This window comes from Antechinus flavipes, chromosome 3 (genome assembly GCF_016432865.1).
Source record: "Antechinus flavipes isolate AdamAnt ecotype Samford, QLD, Australia chromosome 3, AdamAnt_v2, whole genome shotgun sequence".
Taxonomy (NCBI): Eukaryota; Metazoa; Chordata; class Mammalia; order Dasyuromorphia; family Dasyuridae; genus Antechinus; species Antechinus flavipes.
In genome coordinates, this window is record NC_067400.1 from 620489371 (window position 1) to 620503088 (window position 13718).

At 46.0% G+C, this 13718-nt stretch overlaps 2 protein-coding genes across 3 annotated transcripts in view; both read left to right on the forward strand.

Annotated features, from left to right (window-relative positions):
- KLK6 (kallikrein related peptidase 6) overlaps positions 1-3299 on the forward strand; it is a 4540-nt gene extending 1241 nt beyond the window's left edge. The window contains exons 3-6 of the mRNA XM_051989618.1: positions 61-217; positions 454-713; positions 1229-1365; positions 2989-3299. Coding sequence (XP_051845578.1) covers positions 61-217; positions 454-713; positions 1229-1365; positions 2989-3141 — 707 coding nt within the window. The 3' untranslated portion in view covers positions 3142-3299. The remainder of the gene's footprint in view (positions 1-60; positions 218-453; positions 714-1228; positions 1366-2988) is intronic.
- Positions 3300-6308: 3009 nt separating this feature from the next.
- On the forward strand, positions 6309-13228 carry KLK5 (kallikrein related peptidase 5). 2 transcript variants are annotated; one of them, XM_051989613.1, is made up of 6 exons: positions 6309-6405; positions 7553-7645; positions 8427-8691; positions 9846-10099; positions 10436-10569; positions 11276-13228. In XM_051989613.1, exons 2-6 carry the CDS (start codon positions 7561-7563, stop codon positions 11426-11428), a joined length of 891 nt encoding a protein of 296 aa, XP_051845573.1. In that variant the 5' UTR covers positions 6309-6405; positions 7553-7560; the 3' UTR covers positions 11429-13228. The 2 variants fall into 2 exon arrangements, with proteins under 2 accessions (XP_051845573.1, XP_051845572.1); XM_051989612.1 differs by lacking the exon at positions 6309-6405 and having other exon boundaries at positions 7178-7645.
- The last annotated feature ends 490 nt before the right edge of the window (positions 13229-13718 follow it).

Here is a 13718-nt window from a genome sequence, read left to right on the forward strand (position 1 = left end):
TCAGAGAAAGGATGAGGTCGCGTGTGGGGGTAACTTCTGCTCATATTTCTTCCCCCACAGCCTGGGCTGAGGAGAGGGATAAGGTTGTGGTGGGCCAGAGCTGCGGAGAGAGAGAACGTCCCTACCAGGCTGCTCTTTTCTATTCCGACCACTTGCTGTGTGGTGGAGTCCTCATTCACCCCCAGTGGGTCCTCACTGCTGCTCACTGTCAAAAACCGTGAGTCACTTCGCCAGCCACGGGAGAGATTGTTTAGGTGCCAGGAGATACTTCCCTGTTGCCTCGGGTTGGATGAAAGGAAATGTGGATTGGGACATTCACCTCCAGCCCCGTTTTTCCCCAGAAAAATACTTTGTGTAGCATGGAACCAAGGGACAGTTGTAATCATCCAGGGAAGGGATGAGGCTTCAGCCAAGGTCAAAGGGCCCAAGGAAAAACCAGGATTTCTCCTGCAGGAAACTACAGGTTCTCCTGGGCAAGCACAACATTCAGCAGTGGGAGCAGAGCCAACAGCTGAGCACAGCGGTGCAGGCTATCCCACATCCGGCCTATGATAAAATGCAACATGATAATGACATCATGCTGTTGAAACTGCCTCGACCCGTGGCTCTATCTTCCCATGTCCAGCCTCTGAATCTTCCTTGGGAATCAGACTGCACAGATAATTCCACCTCGCTTTGCACCATCTCTGGCTGGGGCAAGACAGACGAGGAAGGTAAGTGTGAAGACAGGAACGGCCGAGTAGGGGGCAAAATAGTGGGAGGCGCCACTGTTCATTGGAAGAACCATTGACAAGGAGTGATAAAAAGTAAGAGAGATCATTGATAGGGAAAAGAAGTCTTGGGGGGGGGGGAAAAGAAGTAAGATTGGACAGGATGAACAAGCAGCATAAATGATGGGAGAAAATCATGGTGAGAGGGTTCCATGATGATAAGTTCCAATGATGAGAGAGCCTAATAACTAGAAACGCCAATGGTGGGAGGTATCAGTGGTGGGAGGGGCCCACGGTAGGGGGGACCAAGGGGGCTAAAAGGGATCTGTGATTAGAAGGAACTCTAAAGGAAGGGATGACATTGGGAGCGAAGAATGGTAAGGCAATAGTTCACTGGAAGGACCTCTGATGGAAAGGATCAGTCATGGGAGAGGCAAGCTTTTTTTCTAGCTGCATTAGCAGCTTCTAGACCTCTACTGTTTGACTGGTATACTTGTCTCTCCTCCCACTTTCCCCAGGTCATTACCCAGACAGACTGCAGTGTGCCTCCATCCACCTGGTGCCTCACAAGACCTGCCAGCAGGCCTATCCCAATCAGATCACTTCCAACATGGTGTGTGCCGGAGAAAAGGATAGTGGAAAAGACTCTTGCCAGGCAAGTTGGGGGACATAGAGTCAGACAGGCAGGGAAGGAGATGCAGAGAATCAGAAAACTGGAAACATAAGAGAAATGAAGAACAGAGAGAGAGACAGACAGACAGACAGACAGAGACACAGAGACAGAGAAAGAGAAAGAGAGACAGAGACAGAGAAAGAAGAGAGAGAGAGAGAGAGAGAGAGAGAGAGAGAGAGAGAGAAGAGAGAGAGAGAGAGAGAGAGAGAAAGAGAGATGGGAGGGAAGGAGGAGGGGGAGAGAAAGATGGGAGGGAGAGGAAGAGAGGGAGAGGAAGAAAGGAAGGGCCCTTAGAAAACATAATTGGTACACAGTTTAAGAATGCAACACTAATATAAATAATTAGCAGCTAACAAGCACTTATTAGTTATTTATTGTGGATCAGACACTATGCTAAGTGCCAGGGATATGAGGTAAGACAAAGGAAGACCCCAGACTTTAAGGAGCACACATTCTAGTGGGAGAGATAGCAGGCAAACTACTCTGGACCTAAAAGATAAGTAAATTACATGACATGATATATTATATGACATGACATAACATAGCATAACATAATAGAATATAATGTAGTATTTGTATAACATAGTTTATATTATGTACCACATATATACTATATATAAGTATAATATAATATAATGTAACATAACAATATAATATAGTATAATGTAACATAATGTAACAATATAATGTAGCATAGTATAATATAACAATATAATATAATGTAGTACAATATAATATATTGCATATATATAATATATATGTTATAACATACTGCAATATAGTCTAACATAAGAACATGTATATAACATAACATAATATAGTATACTATAACAATATAAGATATATTATTTGGTCATTTTTCAATTGTGTCCAACTCTCTGTGACCCTGTTTGGGGTTTTTGTGGCAAAAACGTTGGAGTCATTTCTCATTTCTTTCTCTAGATCGTTTTATAGATGAGGAAACTGAGGCAAATAAGAGTTAAATGACTTGCCAAGGAGTAGTTTGTCATTTCTTTCTCCAGATCATCTTATAGATGAGGAAATTGAGGCAGATAGTTAAATGACTTGCCAAGGCTCACACAGCTAATAAGGCCTAATTTAAACTCAGGAAGATGAATCTTCCTGATTCTAGGTTTGACATTCAATCTATTATACCACCTTATGATTATAATATGGCATAATGTAATATAATAATATAATATAATGTAATATAACACAATATAACACAATGCAATATAATATAATGCGATGAATATATTATAATGAAATGTCATCCAACACAATACAACATAATATGATAGTATTATATAATATATTGTAAATGGAAGGCAATTTTGGAGGGCGGTCTAGCAGAAACAGAGAGAAAGGACAACTAGGAAGGGACAAAAAGTGAGATTTGAAATAAAAAAGAGGAGGTAGAGGAGTAAGGAGGCTGGAGGCAGGACAAGGGCAGGAGAGGTGTCTCTGAATCAAACAATTGCCACATCTGATCCATGAGGGCTTCTCCACTTATCTTCAATTCTTCTGGTGTTTCTACCTCTGTTTCCATTCCCCTCTCTATCTGTTTGTGTCTGTGTCTCTCACTCTCTCTCCTTCTCCCTCCAGGGTGATTCTGGCGGACCCCTGGTGTGTCAGGGACGGCTTCGGGGTCTGGTGTCGTGGGGAGAGGTTCCCTGTGGCTCAGCCCAGAAGCCAGGAGTCTACACTGACGTGTGCCGATACCGTGACTGGATTCGAAGAACAATTCGAGTCAGATGATCTTCATTTGGAGTTTCTGACCTGTGATCACACTGGCTGGTTCCATGTACTTATGCATCAAACTTACCTTGATCCTTTTTTTTTTCTCTCCTCCCACAAAGTGTACACTGAAACCAACACATTTAATAAACTGGAATTGGCTGTCTTTTCTATGCAAACCAATATGATCCTGAAATCAAAATCAAGATCTTTCTTGAGATCAATCTCTCCCTTTCTAAAACTGGGAGGTTGTAGGAGAAAAGGGGTTCTTAACCTCTCTCTCTCTCTCTCTCTCTCTCTCTCTCTCTCTCTCTCTCTCTCTCTCTCTCTCTCTGTGATGGAGATGGATACCTTTAAGAATCTTGTGAACTAATGGACCGTTTTCAGAATAATGGTTTGTTATTTACATTTGTAAGTAGAAAAATAGAAAAGAAAAGGTTAAGTTTCAGTTAGGATTTTGTGAAAAATCAAGATGTAATTTTTCCTGATCTAACTTACCAGTGAAGGACTGGATGGTACAATCTCTGAGATTCCTGTTCTAAATCCTATATTCCTCTATCCTTCCCCTTCCTCTTCTCCTTGATTTCTAAGACTTTCCTTTTTTTTTTAATTCTTCCTTACCTTCCAAGCCCCTGATCAAGTCCCACTTCTTTCTTGAACCTTCCCTGATCACCTCAGTCCATGGGGACTTCTGTCACTCTGAATCCCAGGGAAAAGTTATATGGAAGAGGCTTGAGAGTCTGGAGGCCTGGCTTTGTGCTCTTGTCTCCCTCAGATCAGGGAAGATCTGAAAGGATCTGGAAGGTTTTGGGGAGAGAAGAGAAAGGTCACTGTGTTTTTTAACTTCAGCCTGGAGAGGAGGTGGAGAAGGGCTCAAGATGAGTCAGAGTACGATGAAGTGTGAAAGAATGAATGCACAAGACAGGCTTGGCAGAAACAGACAAAGCTACACAAACCTAGAGCCGATGACAAAGAGAGCTACAGGGAGATAAAGACATAGGGGAGAGGAGGGCAATGCAGAGGAAAAGGAGGGGAGAGAACTGACCTAAGGAAAGAGATAGGAGGAAGCCAGAGGGGGAAATAATGACAGAAATAGCAATAAATCAAGACAGTGCACACAAGACAGACACTCTCTTAGGATGAAAGAAAGGGCTGAGAAAACAAATATTGGAGAGACAGAAGCAGAGAGAGACAGAGACACAAAGAAAGACAGAGACACACAGACACAGAGATAATAGACAAAGACAAAGACCTAAAGATAGAAAGACAGAGACACAGAGAGACAGAGACAGAAATGCAAAGACAGATACACACAGAGAGACAGAGATAGAGATAGAAAAGAAGAGGAAAGACAAATACACAGAGAGACAGAGAGACAGAGACAGAAATGCAAAGACAGATACACACAGAGAAACAGAGATAGAGATAGAAAAGAAGAGGAAAGACAAATACACAGAGAGACAGAGAGAGAAAGACAGAGACACTGAGACAGATAGAGGCAGAGAGACATCAAGATATAGAGAGAAAGACAAATAGGGTCATAGAGAGAAAGAGAGACACAGAAAGACACGGAGAGATAGAGACAGAGGCATAGAGAAACAGATACAGAGAAGAGGAGAGGAGACACACACACACACACACAAAGACACAGAGAGGATGAAGAAGAGACAGAGAGAGAAGAGGAGAGGAGAGACAAGAGACACACAGAGAGAAAAACACAGAGACAGAAAAAGGGAGAGACAGAAACAGAGAAAGACAGAGACAGACAGACAGATAGATAAAGGAACAGACACAAATAAAAAGAGATGCAGAGACAGAGAGAGACAGAGGAAGAATAGGAGAGGAGAGGCAGAGACACACAGAGTCACAGAAATACACAAAGACACAGACACGCAGAGAGAGAGAGAGAGAGAGAGAGAGAGAGAGAGAGAGAGAGACAGACAGAGAGACAGAGAGACAAAGACACACAGAGATAGAAGAGAAACAAAGAGAGAGTTGCAGAAAAGAGTCAGAGAGAACTTCTAGAGAAAGGGAAACTTAGGAAGGTAAGAAGAGAGATAAGAATAAAGAAGAGAAAAGGAAGAGTGTGTGGGGGAGAGAGGATCAAAGAAAGACAAAAAAAAGAGGGAAAAAAGTGGGAGGAGAAAGAGGAAAAGGAGGAGGACAAGAGAAGAGTGGGAGAGACAGCACACAGACAGAGTTTGGGAAAGGAGCACCCCAGAGTCCTAGACAGGGCCCCAGGGTGGGGCGGTGGCATTGGGGCAGTGGGGCTTCCTAAAGAGTCCAATGCCTTCGCGTGAGCCTCCCTTCTCTTCCCTTCTCTGCCCCGCCCCCAGCCTCCTAACCGAGCCTCTTTCCCCATCAGGGCGAGGTCCCTCTCCTCCTACTCTCGGCTCCCTCCCTTTCAGTTGGGTACCAGCCAAGTTCCTATACTTCAAGGCTCCCTGCTCCCTGCTGCTCCTCTGCCTCCCCCCGCTCCAGGGTCCACTTCCCCCCAACACACTCGGTTTGCACACTCCCCCCTTCCCCCCTCCCCCCCCCTCACACACACACTCCCTGCTTTCAGAAGTTCGGAGCAGAGGCAGCGGGATGGAGAGCGCGCAGTGATGCGGTGGGGCTGGCAGAGGGAGACATAACCACAGAGACAAACAAATGGGGAGACACAGTCACCAATCCGAGGAGACAGCACCAGGAAGCCCCTGAGCCAGAGAAGTCAGGGATACCGAAGTTCGGGGTCTGGCGATGCAGGCGAGCAGAGACCCAGAGAGAGATAGTCGAGACCTAGAGACCCTCTCTGAGGGAGAGACTTTTTCGAGGTTCCCAAAACAGTATAATGGGGGACAGAGAGACCCCGAAGTAGAGAGCCAAGCCGGGACCCGGAGGGCGCAGGCAGGACCGAGGTCCGGGGGCCGGGGGCCGGGCTCCGGGGTCCGCCGTCCCCGGAGAATACTGCAGGGAGGCTTTTCCAGCCTGGCCTTCTCTGGGAGTCAGGCGGCTGCTAGAAATCGGGCGAGGGCGAGGGTGAGGGCGAGGGCGAGGGCGAGGGCGGAGGGCAGGCACCTAAACCCGAACCAGACGTCCTGCCCGGAGCGCCTCACCCTCCTGTTGGGAATGCGACCGGGGGCAGGAGGCAGGGGGCGGTGGGCCAGCCACTTAAAAGCGCAGAGGAAGCTGGAGGAGGAGGTGAAGCCAGAGCTGGAGGTTGAAGGACCCGAAGGCCGGGAGGGAGGCTGGCAGAGCTCGGTGGCCCTTAGCCCACCCCGCTGCGCCCCTCGGGCCAAGCAGGTACTTCCCCGGGGATGCGGCCGGCTTTCCTCGTAGCTGCAGGGACTCGGGTGGAGATGCCCCGGGCGCTGCTCTCCTGTATCTTGGCTCCTGCGCCTTCTCCACACCTGTCTCTCAGGCTCTCCTGCATCTCCCCTCCTGTACCTTCTCCACACCTGCCTCTCAGGCTCTCCTGTACCTGGGCTCCTGGACCTTCTCCACATCTGTCTCTCAGGCTCTCCTGCATCTCCCCTCCTGCGCCTTCTCCACATCTGTCTCTCAGGCTCTCCTGCATCTCCCCTCCTGCGCCTTCTCCACATCTGTCTCTCAGGCTCTCTTGTAAGCTCTGAATGTCTCTGGACCCTTATTTCTCTCCCTACCACTCCATCTGGCCGGTCTGTTCTCTTTTTTGGGTCTGATTGTGTGGGTTTCTATCCTTCACCCTGATTTTTTGACTCTCTCTTTCTCTGTTTCTTTGTGCCGGGTCTGGTCCCATTCTCTGTTTATCTCTCCTGTGGCTTTTCAATTCTTTCTATTATTTTTCATCTTTGCCTCTTTGAATCTCGGTGGCCTTTTTATTAACCTTCTTCTGCCCATATTTGTGACTTCCCACCTCAGTCTCACTTTGGGCCTCCCCTCAATCACTGAAACCCAGACCTTTTTAAAAATGAAACTCTCTATTTCCTGCCCCAGAAGGGCTGAGGGAGGACATGAGAACAAGAGTGGAGACCAAGGGCTTTGACAGGATTTGGGGCATTGGGGTCTGGAGACAGAATTTGGCAATTAAAATTCTGGCTTTGCCAGTTACTAGGAATATGACCTCAGTCAAATCACTTAATGGGCCTGGGATGCAGTTTCCTCATCTACCAAATGAAAGCCTTGAACTAGATGATCTCTAAAGTTCCTTCCAATTCTAGATCTATGACCCCATGAAAACAATAGTTTGCTTTGGAACCTGTCTCCATCACCTATTTGGTATGTGATTGGTTCTCACTTTAATTAAGCTTTATTTTCCCAATCTATAAAATAGGCACATCAAGATTTACTTGCATCCTCTGCCTCCTCGGAATATTTTCAGGAAACAAAGGTACTAGAAAAATGTGAATATCATCAGGACAGGATTTTAGAGATTGACTCCCTTCCTTTCTACTTCTTATTCAACTCCCAGGTGCAGCAATGATACCTCCAGGGGGTTCTCCTTGGGCCTGGATGCTGGTATTCCTGATGTCAGTTCTGATCATGGGAGATCCAGGTCTGACAGGTAGGTTGTGTGGGTCTGAAATTGTGTGAATGTATGTGTAGTGTGTATATGTGTGAGTGGGGAGAGCATGGACAGATAAGACACAGGGAGGGATAAAGGAGAAAAGGAAAAAGAAGAGAGAGAAAGGGAAAGAGAAAGAAAGAGGAAAAGGAGAGAGGGTGAGAGAAAGAGAAGAAGAAGTTGAAGAAGAAAGAGGAAGAGAAAGATGAGAAGAGGAAGAAGAGGATGAGAAGGAAGAAGAGGAGGAAGAGGAAGCAAAAGAGGAGGAGAAGAGGGGAAGAGAAAACAAGGTTTTGAGGGAAAAAAGGTTGGAAAGAAGTCCCCTGGAAGGAGCCTGAGAAAAGCTTAAGAATGGATGGAGATCAGCAGCTCCAGAAGAAGCAGGGCAAACAACATCTGAATGGTTCAGTTCAGTTCAGTAAGCCTGATAATGAGGATGTCCTTGGCCATCTTAAAAATCACCATCTCAGTAAGTAGTGGTGATGGGAAAGAGAAACCAGATGAAAGGGCTTTGGTGAGCACAGTTGTTTTCAAGGAAGTTGGCAGTGAGGGGAAGATGTGAAGGGGGATTTGGGAAGAAAGTCCAGGGACTCCTTTTTAAAATTCTTAATTCATTGGGCCAGCTGTCCAAGAGCTTTTTCCTGCCTCTCTCAACCTGTGCCAGCTCCATCAAGCTTCACCCTATCACATCCTAAGTCCTATACCCCAAGGCCCATTCCTTAAGCCCAGACCCACCCCAAGCTCACAACCTACCTCCCATGAACACTCATCCCACCCCCAGGGCAGAAGAATGGGGCCCACATGCAGAACCAAGTCTGCCAGGAGTATGGGAACCTCCAGCAAGCTGGGAGCAATCGGCAGGTGGTGAACCGCCAGGAGAGTGCTGCGGATCGGGATTCTGAGAGTCGTATCTTGAACGGCAGAGACTGTGGACCCCAAAGCCAACCCTGGCAGGCAGCTTTGTTTTTGAAACCAAACAAGCTCTTTTGTGGGGCAGTGTTGATCCATCCCCAGTGGGTGCTCACCGCTGCACATTGCCAGAAACCGTAAGTAAGGAGGGAAAAGGGATGGATGGGTGGGGATAGGGAGAGAAGGGAGGAGATGGAGATAAAGGATAAGTGAAGACAGCAAAATTTGGATTCAAATCCTGTCCCTGACACTAGGTGCTATCTCAAAGACACAATGGATTAATGGGTAGAGTGCTGGCCTTTACTGATTTCAAGTCCTATCCCAGATACTTAATAGCTGTGTCACTTTGGCCAGACCTTCCAGCCTCTAAATAATGCCCTCATAATTCCCCATGCCTGGGGTGTGAGTGTGAGAGGAGATATGGTTTGTAAAGTCCTAGGCTAGCATCCCAGCACCAGGATAACAATCCCTGGGGTCTGGAAGATGCCCTGAGCAAATCGCTTCACTGACCGCTTCCATTTCCTCAACCCTCAAATCTGCCAGGGCTGTGGAGAGAAACATGAGATAATATTGATAAGACATCTTTAGTAGGGACTCTACAAATGCTTCTTCCCTTTCCTTGCTCCCCCTCCCCCACTCATCTGAGTCTCACAATCTTGGGAAGTGAATATCCAGCTATTGTCAATCTTATTTTCCACATAGGGAAACTGAGGCTCCTAAAGATTATGCCTTGGCTCTCCTGATGTAGCAAGTATGGAAGCAAAATATTAGAGCCCTTAATTTATAGGTAAACACTTTAATTTAAGTATTTGTCTGAGGTGGGATTAGCACCCTGTCCATTTCGACTCTAAGATCACTACATGCTGAGTTTCTCACATCTGGAGTCCCATGCTTTAAATCTATTTCTCTACCTGTTTCTGGGCCATCTCTGGCTAGACAGATTGCAGGCAGGATATAGAACTGAGAGGACCCTTTGGTGTTCAATAGTTTAATACTCACATTTTACAGGTATGCGAACAAATCCAAAGCTAAAATGTGTGTAATCCTCATGGACATTTTTTTTTCTTGGCTGAGGCAGTTGGAGTTAAGTGACTTGCCCAGGGTCTCATAGCTAGCTAGGAAGTATGAAGTATCTGGATGAGATTTGAACTCAGGTCCTCCTAGTTTCAGGACTGGTGCTCTATCCACTGTGCCACCTAGCTGGCCCTTCCCCATGGACATCTATAGGATTGGTAGTGAGGCTGGGGCTGGGGTGAGGGTGCAGGATTGACCTCTCTACTAACTTCTGCAGTTCCTATATTGTTGCCCTGGGCCGGTATCGTCTCCATGGTTATGATACAAACCAGAGGACTCTCCGTGGCGTCCAGTCTTTCCCGCACCCCAACTATACTCGGCCAGCTCACTCTAATGATCTCATGCTAATTAAATTGAATAGAAAAGTCTCAGAAACAAAAAGCATCAAAGCCATTAACATCTCAACTCAGGCCCCAACTACTGGGTCCAAATGCCTCGTCTCAGGCTGGGGGACCACCAACAGCCCTCAAGGTAAGCCCTGGCGCTTTCTTTTTCTGTTTCTGGGTCTTCCTTTTCTCAATCTGGTCTTTGTCCACCTCCATCTTTGTTTTCCATTGATACCTGAAAAAAGTGTTCAATTTTTACTCAAAGGATTGGCTTCAAAATCTTTCTCTGCTACTTTTGGCAAGAATTTTAACCCCCTTGAGTCGGTTTCCTTTTGTTTTCCATCCCTCCCCCCTGCCCCCAAAGAGGGGCTTTGTTGGACTTGATCTTGGCCATCCCTTCCAGCTCCATGAACTCTGCACTTGTTGGTGTTGGTGTGGCTATCCCAGCTGGAGTCTCTGACCCCATCTCTTGGTTTCCCAGTTCAGTATCCTGAGACCCTACAGTGTCTGGACATCACGATCCTGTCTCAGGAGACCTGCCAGAAGGACTATCCTGGGGAGATCAATTCCAGCATGTTCTGTGCTGGAGATGAAGCTGGCAAGGATTCCTGTCAGGTATGCTTTCAGCACCTCATGCAACATGAAAAATAAGGAAGCCGAGGGAGGAGGGAGAAGAGCTGAGGAAGAGGCTGAAGGATGGTGGAATGAAGGTAAAGAGAGTAGCTAAAATGGGGAAGCAGTTAAGGGAGGGAAAGACAGAGAAGAGACAGGCACAGAGAATGGGAGGGATTGAAATGATCTGTATTTGTCTGCTTTCTATCCCCACCTTTCACTATTCTCCCCTTCCTCTCCTTTTCTCTCTGTCTCTTTGTCTCTGTCTCTGTTTCTGTCTCTGTTTTTGTCTCTCTCTCTGTCTGTCTCTGTCTTTGTCTCTGTCTCTATCTCTGTCTCTTTCCCTCTCTATCTTTTGCTTTCTCCTCTTTCTCTCTTTGTGTCTCTTTCTGTCTCTGTCTGCCTCTATTTCTGTCTATCTGTCTGTCTCTGTCTCTGTCTCTCCCTCTCTCTCTCTGTCTCTCCCTCTCTCTGTCTCTCTGTCTCTCTGTCTGTCTGTCTCTCTCTGTCTGTCTTTCCTCCCTTCTCTCTTCTCTGTCTGTGTCTTTCTTTGTCTCTATGTCTCTTTCTCTGTTTCTCCCTCTCTCCATCTTCTCCCTCCCTCACTTTGGTCTCTTTTCTCCTGTTTTGATACTGTCTTCAACTCTCCTCCTCTTTGTTTATCTTTCTCCATCACTCCCTTATCTCTTTTCCTTGTTCTTTCTCCCAGGGTGACTCAGGGGGCCCTGTGGTCTGCAATGGAATGCTTCAGGGCCTGGTATCCTGGGGGGATGTTCCCTGTGGAAAGCCCAACAAGCCTGGAGTCTATACCAACCTCTACATGTTCAACAACTGGATCAAAGACACCATCAAAAACAATTGATTTAAGGGGACACTGGCCTGTAGATCCCTAATCTGTATCTTGTTCAGAGATCCAGGAGCTCAGGCCCCTCGGTTCCCCATTCTCTCAGGGATGTGGGCACCCCCACTTCTATAAAGCTCAGGGACATCCATTATCTAAACCCTCAACTCTTGTCTCCGGAGGACCTAAGGATTTGGCCCCTACAGGAGCCCAGACCCTGTACATCCTTCCCTAACTTTCATTCAGAGAGTGAGAATTCCCCTTTGTCTCTTGTGTGAAGACGCCTAGAAGAAATCTGTCTGAGATCTCCATCCTTCTTCCTCTCTGAGCCTTCTTATCTAACATTCTCCCCCTCTGGGTCCCCCAGCCCATCATTCCCTTTGTTCCTCCTCAAGCCCTCCACTATAAGTTTGGTTTCCATTAATCTCTCTGCATGCAGTGGAGAGTAATGTAGAACTCTGGACCTGGAATCAAGAAAACCTGGCTTCAAACTCCAAGTCATGAACATCTTTGTGCCTCAGTTTCCTCTTCTGTAAATAAGGCTAACGACAAGAGCTGCATCACAGAATTGTTGTCAAACTCAAATGAGATCATCTGCATAAACCATTTTACAAACTCTAAAATATTACATGAGTATGAGCTATTTATATTATTCATAGGAAAGGTCTGTAGACTCCCCCTAGAGTGGCTGATGAAGAAGTAACTTTGGTTTAGTGGGAAGAGTCAGAGAAGGTTTTTTTTATTTAATCTCACTTCTACCACTTAATACCAGTGTGATCTTGGTCTCATCCCCTCCCTGACACCCTAGTTTCCTCTTCTAATAAATTCATGGATTGAGCTTGATGGCCTCTGAGATGTCTTCCAGATCCTTACTTACAAAACTAAAATTCTTCTGGATGAGAACACTTACAATAGTAATGTCGTTCTGGATGAGGAAAGTGTCTGACCACCTGGATCATTGCTCGGGCGTGTTCTACCTCCTCCCTTGTCGTCACGAATCTCTGCCTCAGCCAAAGAAGGAGGGAAGAGTATTTCTTGGCAGGGATAACCTAGGAAAGGGGGTGAGAACAGACTTTTCAACCGAGGAAGAATTTGGGAACCAACGGTTTGTCCCTCAGGTTGATAAGGTTTCTTATTTATCACGAGTCTCTACCTCAACCAAAGATGGAGGGAAGGGTATTTCTTGGCAGGGATACCCTAGGAAAGGAGGTGAGAACAGACTTTTCATACTAGGAAGAATTTGGGAACCAATGATTTGTCCCTCAGGTTAATAAGGTTTCCTCTCATCTAGGAATGAAGAGGATTTATCCTAGGATAATTGAAGTTTTCCCTTAGGATCTGGGAAGACCTGAGATTTGTCCTGGAGACAATATGTATTTCATCTGGGGGCTCTACGGTCCATGAATGGACCAACCACTGGAAACCGATAAGGCTTCTTCCTGTTGCACTTGAAATGGACAAAAGTTCCTCTTGGCATTTATAGACTTCCTTCAGGGACACAAGAGAGTTCTTTCTTCAGCTGGCATGGGTGGGGGCCTGCCCTCACTCTCTCTCGGAACAAAGGGGAACCACTGAGGGAATCCCATCTGGTATTGATGGGTCTGCTTCTCAGGACCAATAAGCGCTCATTCTGGGGCAATGATCCCTCTTTGGACAGAGTTTTCCATCTGCCTAGTGTAGATTGTATCGAAACATATGAAGCTTTTACTGAAGGAAGGAGTCATGTTATTACAGTCCTTCTTGTGTTCTTCTAAGACCAGTGAAAACTTATCTAGGACAACAAAATTCAACTTTCCAATTCAATAAACATTTCCTTTTTAATGACTTTTATCGACATATTTTGTTTTATACATCACCTAAATTTCTTCTTTATACCTTTTGACTATTCTTTAATTCTAGTGCCTTCCGTCTGTTAATTATTTCTATTTACCCTGTGTATAGTTCATTTGTACATATTTATTTGTCTTTTAACTCTTCATTAGATTGTGAACTCTTCAAGAGTAAAGGTTTATCTTTTGACTTTGTTTCTGCAGTGTGTTGCACAGCTGGGGTTTCTTCATTCAGTTGTGTCCAACTCTTTGGTACCATATGAACCATACTGCCCATCTGAGTTTTCTTGGAAAAGATACTGGAGTGGCTCATCTCTCCTTCTCCAGTGGATTGAGACAAACAGAAGCTATTGACATGCCCATTGTCACACAGATCATAAGTGTCTGAACATATTTGAATTCAGATTTTCCTGACCCAAGCCTAGCACTCCTATCTACTGAGTCACTTTCCTGCCCACTAAATACATAGAGGTCAAGTGACT

What these genes read in the sequence shown, in the direction of transcription:
- KLK5 (XM_051989613.1), top strand. Translation starts at nt 7,561, where the DNA reads ATGATACCTCCAGGGGGTTCTCCTTGGGCCTGGATGCTGGTATTCCTG. An exon ending in GGGAGATCCAGGTCTGACAG is followed by an intron (nt 7,646 to 8,426) that starts GTAGGTTGTGTG and finishes TCCCACCCCCAG; the next exon opens with GGCAGAAGAATGGGGCCCAC. An exon ending in GCTGCACATTGCCAGAAACC is followed by an intron (nt 8,692 to 9,845) that starts GTAAGTAAGGAG and finishes TAACTTCTGCAG; the next exon opens with TTCCTATATTGTTGCCCTGG.